The 13946-nt window shown below is 41.7% G+C and overlaps 1 protein-coding gene across 1 annotated transcript; it reads right to left on the bottom strand.

Annotated features, from left to right (window-relative positions):
- Nucleotides 1–11531, bottom strand: zc4h2 (zinc finger, C4H2 domain containing). Its single transcript, XM_080501989.1, has 5 exons — nucleotides 11399–11531; nucleotides 10023–10194; nucleotides 9614–9786; nucleotides 1834–1996; nucleotides 1–865 (listed from the first exon to the last, which is right to left on the bottom strand). Exons 1-5 carry the CDS (start codon nucleotides 11449–11451, stop codon nucleotides 752–754), a joined length of 675 nt encoding a protein of 224 aa, XP_080358115.1. The 5' UTR covers nucleotides 11452–11531; the 3' UTR covers nucleotides 1–751.
- Between the last annotated feature and the right edge of the window lie 2415 nt (nucleotides 11532–13946).

Below are 13946 nucleotides of genomic sequence, written 5' to 3'. Positions count from 1 at the left end.
CTTCGGATGAAAGAATTGTTGACCTGACAAGGATCAAAGGTTGGCGATTACAACGTCTGTGGCTTAAATACAAATGTGCAGTCAATTCAAAGAGCCTGCAATCATGTCCACATTCGAAAACACCACAACTGGATGTCTGGGATTCGTTTTAAGTGTAAAAATAAACAGACAGACTGGGTTAGTACAAAACCGCTTCTTTATTTTCTTAACACTGTATTAAAGTTGAATACAGAAGACTATTCCAAGCAAATGAGTCTGGCCTTTTTTTTCCTTTCCCTCCAGTTTTGCTGTAAACATTGAACCAACACTGTGTTGTATTTAGCTTCGTAAATTCAACCTATTAGATTACATATTGGCACAAAAATACACAACAGACAGCCATGGCTAGGAGCATGCAATGCAAGAAAACAAATAAAAATAAAATAAAAATACAGTAAAACATCTAAGGCAATGAACAATAGCAACAGCATTGGGGCAAATTTTTTTTTTTTTTGCATGATTGCATTTACATTGTTTAGCTCTAGTAAACACAGTTACATATTATAAACACATCCAAAGCACTGATAAACACAAACACCTCTGGACACATGGTGAGCGAATTACTAAGACGGCTTGTTAAAGCAGGGGGGCCGTTTGGAAGTGGTCCTGTTACTTCAGTCATGTAATCACATGTACAGGACACAGCTGGTAAGAGGTCGGGGAGTTGGACCGGTTGCTCGCTGGAGCTGCAGGTGCGAGTAGCGTGTGGGATCTACTCATCTGGCTTCCTCTTGGGCTTCTTTGGGTTGCGGGAGCGGCTCTTGGCCTTACATAACGGACAGATGGGAGCATTACGGTGGATCTGCTGGTGGCAGGACAGGCAGGCCTGCAATGGAAAGTGGAGACAAATCAGCAATTTTGAAAACAGCCAGTCAAGAGGAGTCCGACTCGTCTTCATTTAAACTGATCAGCGCCTGATGCCAATATTTTTACTCGTCGGGCAAATACAAAAAACGACTTCATGAAGATCCAACATGGCAGCGTCTCCATTTGTTGCAGCTTCTTCTGGTCCATGTATTTGTAAATATTTCCAATCATTTCATACGTTTGCGTGTGCAAGCTGGTGGTAAAGGATGATTGGAAGACTGCCCAGCCACGAGAATCTCTATAGAGGTTACAGTTATTAATGCTGCAGTTTGTCTTCCTTCCGATGGCGACGTGGAGAAACACCGCTAATGGCATGATTGAGGCAGAGAGAGAAACTCTGCGCTGAAAAGCTTGAATCTGGACTCCGGCGCTCGTCCTACTGGCAGATGCATATTCTAAGTGGAGGCGGTTCAACTTGTTTTTAAACTTTTTTTTTTTAAGGTGCTTTCACACCTGTGGTGCGGCAGGATAGATGTCAACCACCAAAACAACAGCGTGAAGTCTCTGAGAAGAGCTTCTCCAGAGTACAACACGATGTGCAGAGCGTTTTATACGGCGGGAACAGATAATGCAGAGAAGGAAACCAGGGAATCAATGAGTTCCACAAACCTTGGGGGAAGCATCATTTGTAGCCTCATAAACATGTCAACGAGTTTAGTAGTCATGGGAACATGATGTTGGGACAGTCGGTTGCACCAGAGCAACAGAGGCAGTCGTGAACACAAACTAACTAAAATCCTTTCTTTACCTCCTAATCCATTTCAGGGTCACGCCTTGGTCTGCACACTAGCAGGTGTGGAAGCACCCTTGAGGAGCGTCGCTGTTATGAACATTACGACTGATATGGCTCCCGGGAGACAAATGGTTTTGTCTCGACTGCTCGTGAGACTGATTCCCATAATCGCTCCCGATGAAGTGAGTCGGTACCTTCATGGGTGGCGGCTGTTGTCTGAAGGTGGCCGTCTGGCGGGCGTCCTGCTTCCTGGACACCTGAAGCTGCTGCGCGGCGGCGGCGGCGGCAGCGAGCGACTCTGGGATGGCGGGCTCGTGGGGCTCTTTTTGCCACTCCGCTTTTTGCTTCTCGAAGTAACTGTTGGGAAGCAGAACGAGAGAAAGCCGGTGTAGCTGCGAGTCTTTATTTGGGGCTCATGAATCACATCACAGTTGAGATTAGCCCCGTCCAGCGCCGTCTGTGTGTCGGGAGATGAGGAGAGGCAAAGCCAAATAAAAGCGAGACTTAAATTGAAGAACGTTATAGTGGAGCGAACACATTTTTTTTTTCTTTTTTCATGTGTAACTCTGCGCAAAAGCACAGTCATTGTGAGATTGTTTGTCTCTCTGCATGCATGCATGTGTGTGTGTGTGTGTGTGTGTGTGTGTGTGTGTGTGTGTGTGTGTGTGTGTGTGTGTGTGTGTGTGTGTGTGTGTGTGTGTGTGTGTGTGTGTGTGTGTGGATGGTGGGGGAGTTGGGGAGGGGGGGGGGAGTGGAGGGGAGGACTGGGGAAGAAATGTGGCCTTGGACTTTATGCCTGACTGGCCCATTTTCAAAAAAAAAAAAAAGTGATATCCCATTTCATTACACTCTGGTTCTTCTCAAAATAAGTCTGTGATTGAGCAGAAGTTTGGAACATTCGCAGACCAAATTTAACGTGTTACTTTTTTTTTTTCTCCCCCCCAAAAGCCACAAACAGCAGAGCGTATTTACAAGAGCTCTCAACAAATAAATACACAGTCATTACATTAATATTATAGATTTGGGGCTGCTGTTGTTTCGACGTGCTGTTGTTGGGGTTTGTTTTTTTTTATTCCTGTTGTGAGGTGTTCGGCTCTACGTTTTGTACTAATTTATCACCTCACAAAAGGATCTTAAAATCAAGCCCACACCCCCGCGGGCTTCCAAGGTGTGATTTATCCCCCCCCCCCCTCCGAAACTGCAGTCACACCTTCGAATATGATCACTGTGCAGTACAATTAGGTACAATTACTAATGGTACAAAGTGCAAATAATGCTTCCCGCATTTCCCCTGACGCCATCGTAAAATTTCTCTGGGGCCCAGTTTTTGTCTGCGGAGAAGCAAAACATAAAAAAAGAAGGAAAAAAAAACCCAGAAAGAAAGAAAGAGGAACTCAGAAGAGCAACAAGTGATGAACCTTAACTTTTTAAGTGAGGCATACACTGGGGAAACATCAAGGAACGTGCCACTGAAAGGAAAGCAGAGATGACGACCACCTGGCAAGGAGTGAACTCATCCCCCCCGAGCCTCCACACAATTCACAGCCAAAGTAAGAGGAGCAGCCTGCCAAGTCAGCCCTGGTTCAGCTTTAAATCAGCTCAGCAAAGAGGTTTTTCTCAATGACAAAAAAAAAACTAAAAAACTATGACTATTCATATTTTATTTTAATTCCCTGTGTGCTCTCAAGTTTTGGAAGTTTTTTTCCCCCACCTCAAAAAAGTGAGCGCCGACTTCACCTCCTGACAGCCGCACTCGCAGGTGAGAGAGATCAGCGACAGATTTTTGGCAGAATCAATTCTGGCAAACAGGTTGTGCATGGAAAGAAGCTTCTCTGATGACAAGTCCTTTCCTGCAACGTGCCCTCGTGAAACAAGAGCAACATCAATCAAACTAATTATAAATGATCCAATCACGTGTTGCAAAGACAGAAGCCGCGGCCGTTGGCTCCTCCCACCTCGGCGACGGCTCACGACACTTGAAAAGCCGGCGCTTTTACTTCCCCGGATACCGGAGAGTCTTTGTTCAAAGCTCGGATAACCTTCACCTTCTTCAACTGTGAGTCACACAGTAAAGCTGCACAGCGCTGGGGAGTTGGTGCTGCTGGGAGTCTGGACTCCCCTTCCTATCCTCCTGAACACCATCCCCCCCCCAACCCCCCACCCCCGGTCCCACGCCTCCCCACCCCACGCCCGCACCCATGTACCTCCAACAATGTGGTTAACAGGGACTTTGTGAAGCCTGAAATGGGTTTCCTTTCTCACCAGCAGCTTCACTGGTTCCTGAAGCAAGTGATCCTCGCCCCATGGAGAGGAACATTTATTGGACTTCATTTCTTAACAGGACCTGTTCCAGAGGCAAATACCTTTCTGTTTAAAAGCTAAACCCTTCAAGGGTCCTTCATAATAGCACTGGGATCAGCAAAACAGCCACGGAGGATTTAAAATATACTACTAGTGTGCGTTTCGAGACCACTTTTTAAGATTCATTAGTGCTGCGGCACTTAAAAGCAGCACCAGTTCACTTCAATCTATTCACTCCCCCCATCTTCTATACCAACTTTATTTAACTTTGGGTCACGGGGCGCTGGAGCCGGTCCCAGCGAACTGGGCAAAAAGGAAATGTGCACCCTGGACAGGTGGACAGTTCATCAGAGAAAATGAATCACCCGAGCACACACACACACACACACACACACACACACACACAACAAGCAATTTATAGTCGCCACTTAACTTAACATGTATGTCCTTGTTGGAAGACGCCAGAGTTTAGACACTAGCGACTAGTGATCCCAATGTATGTCAGCGATTAAGGGTATGAATAAAGATGGCTTCTTCATCCTTTCTTTTCTTTTTTTTTATTCTCTTGGTGGTCGTATCAGAGGTTTTTGGCAAAAGTGCAGGTAAGAGAAAGAATGAGGGAGTATGTCTGTGCAGGTTCTCATATTTTCAGGTAAGAGGCATATTAAATTAACTGAATGAGGTCAACTGGACATGGTTATGTATCGGAAAATGTTTTGATGAAGTGGCTTCATCAGCTCATTGAAAGAAAAAGAAAAAAAACAGCAACCCCCCCCCCCCCCCCCGAAAAAAAAACTTTAGGCCCTCAATAATAAAATCTATGTGCGGTATTCTCTCATTAGGGAGATACTTGAGCTTTTCCACTCTGTGGCCTTTTGCAGTGGAACACAGGCGTAGGTTATTTGGTATAAGTCTGTTTTTTCTTCATCTTCATCATGAATCCAAAGCAGTCCTGGAAATCTAGAACTTTTCAAGCTGTCTTTTCAAATTCCAACAAAATTCTGAGGGCGTTTTTTTTTTTTTCCTCCCCCAAAACTGCTCGAAATATGTCTGCGCATGTTCTCATTTGTCCAGGCAAGAGGCATCTGAAATGAATGGAATTAGGTCAACTGGACTTCTTTATGTGTCCTGGAAGATGATTTGTACCTTACGAGGGAGAGGGACTGCATGTGTGTGTGTGTGTGTGTGTGTGTGTGTGTGTGTGTGTGTGTGTGTGTGTGTGTGTGTGTGTGTGTGTGTGTGTGTGTGTGTGTGTGTGTGTGTGTGTGTGTGTGTGTGTGTGTGTGTGTGTGTGTGTGTGTGTGTGTGTGTGTGCTTACGCTGGCGGAGCTCACCGCCGCCGCTTTAATTAATTAGCAAGACGAAGCATGAATTCAAACACATCTGACCTTCGTGCAGTTCGGAGAGCAACTTGTGGCACAACACAATGTCTGCAGCCTGTTTTCTGTGAAAATAAACTTATAACCTCAAAATGTGAAATAATAATGACTATTAAGACTGTGAGCGACACTGTCTACATAACAGGTCAAATCTTCAAGAAGACTGGATTCAGATTTTGTTTTTGTTTTAATTCAACTGCCTTCTGGATAACATTATGCCAGAAATGGTGGAATATAAAGTGATTTACCTCCTAAGAGCTGGCAGTCATGAAATGCATCTGTGAGAGAAGAAAGACCCCAAAATCTCCCAAAGATTCTAAATCTTTATAGATTAAACATATAGTTTTAACATGTGACCACTGACTGCACCGAACAACAGCAAAATATGGGTGAATACCATGACTTTAAATGCAACAAATTATATTTCACGAATTTCGTTGGAATGAACTACAGTGGATTTTTCCTCGAGTGTAATGTAATGTAATAATGTGTAAACTATTATGGTGGACAGCTTAACAACCTATACAGGATGGTGGAAAAAACACATGTAGATTAAATAATACTGTTGCGATTGCAGGTGTCCCCTACGGTTAAAAACTTCCAAGTGCGTTGCTCTTGAAGTGTTCAGTTGCAGTTAGAATTGTAAATAGACAGCTGCAGTGCCCAACCAATGCAGTTTAAAAACTTCAAATATCAATTGTTAAGTTGGATTTTTTATTTTATTTTAATAATGGATTATATTTAACTCCTGAAATTCATTTTCAATGGTTAGAATTTACAGTTGCTACTCTGTGAAAAGTCGGTGGCATTTTCTTGGCAGCAGATGACTCGGAATCAGCATGAGAAGAGAGCAGAATCAGTCCTGAAGCCTTAAAGTTTCAGCAGGTGAGACTTGAACATTGACACTTTTATGAACCTGTGGCATTAATGGGTTGCGCTGACGTACTGCCTGCTCTCCCTGCAGCTTTCTCTTCGTAACTACGTCGACGCTCCAATTTGACTACCGGACCAACTGGCGCAGTGCCACGTTTCCAGCGCCACTGAGCGTGGAGACATGGGGAGCGCCACGTCGATGACGCTCCCGGGCGAATTCCACACAATTTTCAGGCCTTTCACGCCGCACCATTTTACACAAGCAGCTGAAACGTACCTCCATAAAATATCCACTAAACAGGATACGCAGTGCATTGCTGAAGTCCTTGAAACTTTGGCTTGGCTCCAGTTATTGCTCGTATCATTTACCAACTTTAATCAAATACGTGTATGTCTTCGGAGCAATCCCGTCAAACGAGGGGAGGTATTTTAGCTCCAACTTTGAGAGTTCCTGAGGCGGTTGGGACACACCTTGGTGCAACCCATGTCCAATTATGTTGACGTCATGCCAAAGTGCGACGGCGGCACGACACTCGGTCCCCAAAAAAACCAACAACTGCGTCAACCTAAACACGCGAGGTGTGAAACCAACCAACCTCCAGCACATACTCCAGCACTTACCTCCGAGAGTAAATAAACGAAACACAACTGAATATTTGTGCGAGTCTCCACAGATAACGATAAAAAAAAAAAAAAAAACGGCGTGCCCACATTTTAGTGTATGACTAAAGTTTGCGTGCCAAGACAGGCGAGATGGCTTTTATTGGCAAACGGATGTAGAGAGGTGTGGCATGACACCGATACAGTAATTACAGTCAGTCAGTTAGCAAAATGAAAAAAAAATGAAAAAAAGAGGAAACCCATGCCTGTGGCCAAGCACCTCTTCACAGATCTACACTTTTAACAGTTGCAATCCTATTTGTTGTCCGGTTTGGATGAGACTCCAGCCTCCTGGGCAAAGTGTATAGACAAGAGGGATGCTTTGAGCAGTGCCGGCCAAACAAACACTGGACTATTTTGATTTACATCCGGGGATTAGCAGGTTAGCAACGGACACTCAGATGATTTAGCCTCGTCTCTGAGCGTGTTGGTTTGTGATAACAACGTACATCTGCAGTGGTGCTTGTCGTGGTATGATTGCTACATATGCGCACGTCGACGCAGCGCTGAAATAACGCATCATGCAACCGTGTCTGAATCCAAAGCTCTCGCTGTCACTACTTTGTGCCACGACCATAAATACTCATATAACATCCCATCAGGATCAGCCATTGAGCCTTCTCAGACTTCTTTTGGCAATGCATCCTACTGAAGCACCACTCACATCACCATTGTAGGCTATTCAACATTTCACAGTTGAACTCGATCCAAATGCCTTTCAGATTTTTATTTATTTTTTTTTTTTTTACAAATCTTGCATCACATTTAAATTTTAGCACCAGCTTGTCTTCTGCAAAGAATTACTTCCATCATGTTGACACAATTCAAATCAAAGGGTAGGACACATCCATTTGCCTTTGACATTTGAGAGCTATGATGTCAATGTGTGCTTTGACACGTCTTGCCAAAGTGCCCGACTGTTATAACCTAGCTTGGTCTATCATGTCAACAGCTTTCTTAGGAGAACTTGGCTACCCTACAAAACCAGCCAATAAATCTTGTCCGTGTCATAAACTGCTGTACCCCTATTTATCAGAAGGACAGGCAATAAGACTATTCCATGGATATTTATAACTATACGCATGATTGCATGCGTAATAAATTTTGTGTTAGTACATTGGTCACAATGCAATTTCAATTCAAGGAAATCATAAACAGTTATAATAAAAAAAAAAGTCTACTGTGTACTGACTGCACCGTCTACCATTTCTATTGTCTTTTTGGCTTGCTTACAAACATGTTGAACTTTGGCAATACAATTGCCACTCCAATGGACTTTGTACCTTATTTCAGATTCACAACCATTAGTGTCAGTTACATAAATACAGTATTGGCACACTTTGGACATTTGGAAGGGATTTTCAAATCTGTGAATTAAAAGAAAAAGACAACAGGACATTTGATTTGGGTTAAATGCCCTACTTGCTTTAGAAATACTCCCCTAATGACTTGCACTGTCCCCATCTCTCTCTGTGAGCTAATTAATCTCTGTTTTCTTAGAATCTGTCAACAACACATCAACTGAATTCCTCTTAGACTTCTTCAAATTATGAAGCTCCCAGACTGCTGTCTGTCCTCTCCCTGTGTCTGAATATTTGGAGGCAGTTTGTGAGAAACACAAGCCAAAGCCATTGGCTTTCATACTACATGCCCCCTTTTGAAACCATTTTCAATTACTTTCATCTTGAACGATAACCTATTGTTGACAAATTACAAAGTTGGATTTGTTTGTTGCTCCATCACAGTGAGCTAGAGAGAAGTAGTAAACTCAATAATTAAAGTTTGTCAAAGCGTGTTCATAAAAGAAAATTACTAAAGCAGTGGGTCAGTTCCAAAATTGAAAGTTATTCTTTCTACACTTCATTTAAGCTAGTTAGTTTGAGTTTTTTCCCCACTTCAGAATAAAATATCTATTTCAGAAATGTATGTTAAATAGTTCACAGTGTTCCACTGTTTTTTTTCATTACAAGATGGATCTTATAGAAGATATGATTGATCACTGTACAAAATGTCATATTAATTAATCTTCTATACACTGGCTCTCCAGCACACAAACCGTCAGAAACAGTCATATGATTGAAGCTACAAGGAATATGGATTCAGATCTATAACTCCAACTATGAATCTAAGCCCAAAATTGAATGAGGAGTGGATAAGGCGTACCACAAGGCTTGATTCTTGGGTGTCTTTTTTTCTTCTCCAAAATCTACATGGGATCTAATTAAACTTACCAATCATGGATGGCTCAGCAAGTCTGATTAACTGCTGCATCTGCTTCAGTCTGAACTTGTGGCCGCTTTGCTATGACTGAATATTGTACTTGATATTGTGATGCAACATTATGTGAAGGAATACCGAAACATCAACTGTCATCAGTCTTGCATCCTAAAATAATTCCAAACATAAACCTTGGTAATGATGAAAGGATTAGGGTACATTCCGCAAGATGCTATAATTATTTACTACTAGAAGAAAATATCTGTTGTATGTGACCTTGAAGAGTGGGAGTGTGCGGTAATGTTATAATATTTTACAGCGATGTCATATTGACAACAAAGGTGAGAGAAAACAGCTTATCATGGCGCTTGAGAGTGTAATAGAAAGGCCAAATGTCTATGCATTTTCAAAAACACATTATATCTGTATTATGCATCAATGATTGGCTTGCTGTTAGCCAGAAAAACTGTGTGTGTGTGTGTGTGTGTGTGTGTGTGTGTGTGTGTGTGTGTGTGTGTGTGTGTGTGTGTGTGTGTGTACTGACTCCAGGGAGAGCTTCTCCTCCTCTTCGTTCAAGTTCGGGAGTCTGTGTAGACCTAAAGTCATCCTGAGGGCATCGACATGCTCCTTCAGGGGTTTGTACTCGTCGTGTAGGCGGCGAGTCGTTTCAAGCAGCTTATTCAGGTCATTCTCCGACTGCTTGATAGTGCTCTCCATCTGAAAGGGCAAAGTTTGATGTTTGAGGCGTTCATCGTGTATTATCTTTGGTATAAACGTTCCAGATCAGCACCTTACATAATAAATGACTTCTGAAGTGAAACTGACCTCATGAACAAGAGATTCGTGATGTAAATTCACATTTTAACATCAGCATTATCAATGTTATTTTGAAAGCCCATGTGTAATGTGGTGTCTGTATTGACTGTTAATCTGTCAGAGCAGCAACCGCTCACCACATTGATATCTGCATGGATAAGGCGCAGTTCCTCCACATGTGCCATTTTTTCTTGTAGAAGGAGATCCATCTCTTGTTTATACTCTTTCAGATGTTTCTCCTCAGACTCCAGAGCGTCAAACTCAATCTTTAGACGGGACTTGATCTTCTGCATCTGGATGGTCTTATTCCTGCATAGGAAAAAATACAAACAAACAGCTGTTATTTTCTGCAATCTTATCTTATGCTAAATTGTTCAAGTAAAAATATTTCTTCGTCTATAAATCTTCTATATTGAGTTTGAGTTCATTTATTTAAAACTGGGACAACACATATTTATGTAAATATGTAAGATTATATCCAATGGTTGATTTCCATCTTTTGTCCCTTCGGCAGGTTGATGTCAACGACACAAGATAATAAAATCAATAAAACAACAGTTACAATAAGTGGAACAGTTTGCATTCATGCCTGATCCAAATTCTGAAAATAATCAGAGCAAGATTCACCATGACCACCGGACAGAGAGACAGACAGCCACACATATATTCACATGACCAAACTAATCCTTTTTTATCAATCAGTGTGGGAGAAATCCCCCTTTCTGCATTTAGCTGTCCTATTTTTAGGAAAGCAACAGAGAAGTCACATTAAGGCACTTCATGGAGATGATGATGGTCAAGGATCTTGCTCAGATGACCTGTCCGCTGTGGGAATTGAACCCGTGAACCCCACATCCTATGGGCACTTCTCTAACCTTTGGAGGCCATCACTACCACAAACACGGATTTTTGGACTGCTGGGGAAACCAGATTACCAGAAGACCACATAGGGAGAACATACAGCCTTCTCTCAACACAACAAAACATTTAGAAATGGAAAAACTCCAACTCTGTTTATTTCTCCATAAGTGCATTGCTCAGCTTATTTTGTAATATTAGTTAGTACACATAGCCTCGTGTAAATTTGGTCACTGTAATAACCTGGGCATACATAGCTTCTACAATGTAAACAAACTGAATTCTCCCTCCCTGCGCACTAAATGAATGACAGACAGCTAGGCTAGGTAGCTGCCTCGCAGACAGACAGCGAACATCTGGCGCTAACATCTGGAATATTGATGCATTGGACCCAAAACTTTCGCTTGAGTGTCATAATCCCACATTGGATCCGTTTGCAGCCGTGTCAAGGAAACAAAAAAAGCAGACTAAAGACTGGAGCCACAGGATGCTGTAGGAGGAAGTATTCGTAGGCAGTAGAGCTAATATTAGCTAGCTCTGTAACAAAAGCCAAGGAGTCCCAGACGGCTAAAGCTAAGCTAAAATAACGTTTCTCCGGACGAGACGAGCCGCACATCTGGCAGATGTTCGTGTCGTTCGACAGCCGGAGCCTCACCGTATTTCCAAGATGTTCTCCAGTTTGCACATTATTTCTTGTTCGTCCGCCATGGTTTTTGGTAGCCCCCTGTCGCCCCGGTGGTCTCCCCCCGTGGATAAAAACACAATAGAGCCACGGGAGCGCGCACGCCAGCACGCGCCCGCCGTGCGAAGCCGAGGCTACGTAATGACAGGAGCGCGAGCCGACATGGGGAGCGAAGTGTCCTCTCGCTGCAGACACCGGAGGAAGCGGCAAATAAACACTCAAAACACATTAAGATTGGTATCTGCGCGTTATTTTTATAACTGCGGCCATCAGGTCTGCGGCCAACGGGGTGAAATAAACACCGCAGTCGCATGGAGTGCGAAAAAGCAACACAATTTACATCAGTCACTCAGAATTAATGCTACATGCACACAAGAAGCTGTCAGGAGTAACAGTGTATGCTCAAACTATCAACTGCAAGAGTATCACATGTGCGTTTGACTCTTTGTAATCATCATGCTGGATTACTTTCACTGTCGTACTACTCAACTTTGAGCTATTTTACAGTGTCCATACAGAGCAAGTAAAAGACAGCAAATTGATTTCTATTGCACCACTCAGACACAAGCTAATGCAATTCACGGTGCTCTACAAAGCAGCAGGAAATGCATTAAAACAAGGCAATTAAAAGCTTAATCTTAAACGATTAAAATTATGAAATAAATAAAAACAAAGCAGTTTAGAATGGCATAAAATGAGAATAAATAAAGTATAAGTTTTATAAGGATAATGCAATTAGTAAAGTTTGTTGTTTAATGGAAAGCCTGAGCAAATAGTGTTTTAATGCCTGAATTAAAAGAAATGAGTTTGTCAGCATGAAGTTTTTTGTTTTTTTTAAACGGATGAGGAGCGTCTCACCTTGTTTGCTTCTAACTCTGGGAGCATCTAGTAAATATCTTCCAGAGGACCTCAGAGGTCTGCATGTTTCATATTCTACAAATTAATCTGAGATGTAGCAAGGCTCAGCCAGGGGTTTGAGAATTAGATTGCATCTATAATCAAATATTAATATCTGAAAAATAATATAAAGGATTCTGGACATTTTATTTGAAAAAGGATCATCATGGTACAAAGTTCTAAATGACACATATCTGAAGCTATAGCACAACTTGGGTCCAGCTTTAAGAGGCCTCTTAAGACATGGCGTGTTTTAAAATGTCAGCAGCAAACCTTTCTATTTAATGCAGAGTACAATTAAAAAAATATTCTCAGATTTTTAGAGATGACATTTTCACTTAGCTTTTATTTCAGGAGTCCCCATGAAGTTATTGTAACTTGCACCTTAGACCTCACAGCAATAACCATGTAAAAACTGTAGCCTAGTATTAAAAATATGAATAAAAAACCCTATTTTTCTTAATACTATTCTATGATTATGATCCCAATACTTTTGGTTTTGGCTCATTTGTACTGTTTGATTTATTTTATTGTACTTATCAATATAAACTGGTGTTATTATGAAAGAGCTGCACAGTTGTGTAGGTAACAATCTCGCCTCATAGGTTCCGTACATGCTTGTGTTTTCTCGGGGTACTCCATTTTTTTTTCATTCAAATCATTCATGCCTATTAAATAGAAGTTTGATTCTATCCCTGCACAGGATAGAGCAATTCATTGGAAAGTTTATCAAAGTGCTTTTTGATAAACAAAGTATTTGCTTACACAATCATCCACGCACACCATGTACAGTGTTTGCACACTTGAATCAATGTGGGGTTCAATGTATTGCAGTGTACTCACAAGGACAGAGTGAACTGGGAATCAAATTCACTTTGTGAACACATAGAACAAATACTGACAAAAAAAACACAAAATCACTCTGCACATTGATGAACCTGAATGCACACGCCATGACTAAATAAACAACAAAAAGCTGCAACTTAGGTGCTAAAAATATAACTTAAATGCGTTTATGTTTTTATTTATTTATGTATTCAAGCTTTCTGACCTGCGGGTGTCCAGAAGACTTTACCAGCAATCAACCAGCAAGGCATCGTTCAGCTGGAGAATGAAGACCAGTTGTGAGTTCTCTCTCACTTGAACGAGCATCTGATCAGCACATTAAAACCAGCACCAGCCAAACCTTGGCTTCAGTGGACTGTCAGTGGATATAAATCAAGAAAAAATTGCCCTCTTTGTACAAAAGGTCAGAGCCATAAACTTAAATGTCTTGCTGTGGATAGAGTGGAATTTCAAACATTTCATCTCATTTCAGAAGTCAGAATTTTGTCGTTTTTTTCTATTAATATTATCACATTTTTCAACTTTTTACTTTGAATACAATAAAAGAGTGAAGGAGATTTTTGAGTGAGCTATCAACTGTAAAAAAAAACAACAAACCAATTTAAAAGTACAGTGCTCGAATAAATGGATTCCTTTATGTATTTGCTTGTCCTTTACACTTTGGAAGATATGGAAGTTGTGAAAAAATGCAATATCGGAACTAGATTCCCCACAACAAGCAGCAATGCTCATTCCAAAACGATTGGGTGCAAAATGTAAATGCAGGAGGCGATGATTT

Source organism: Blennius ocellaris, assembly GCF_963422515.1.
Source record: "Blennius ocellaris genome assembly, chromosome: 9".
Lineage (NCBI taxonomy): Eukaryota > Metazoa > Chordata > Actinopteri > Blenniiformes > Blenniidae > Blennius > Blennius ocellaris.
The sequence above is the reverse complement of the archived record's forward strand: the minus strand, read 5'-3'. Positions and strand labels throughout refer to the sequence as shown.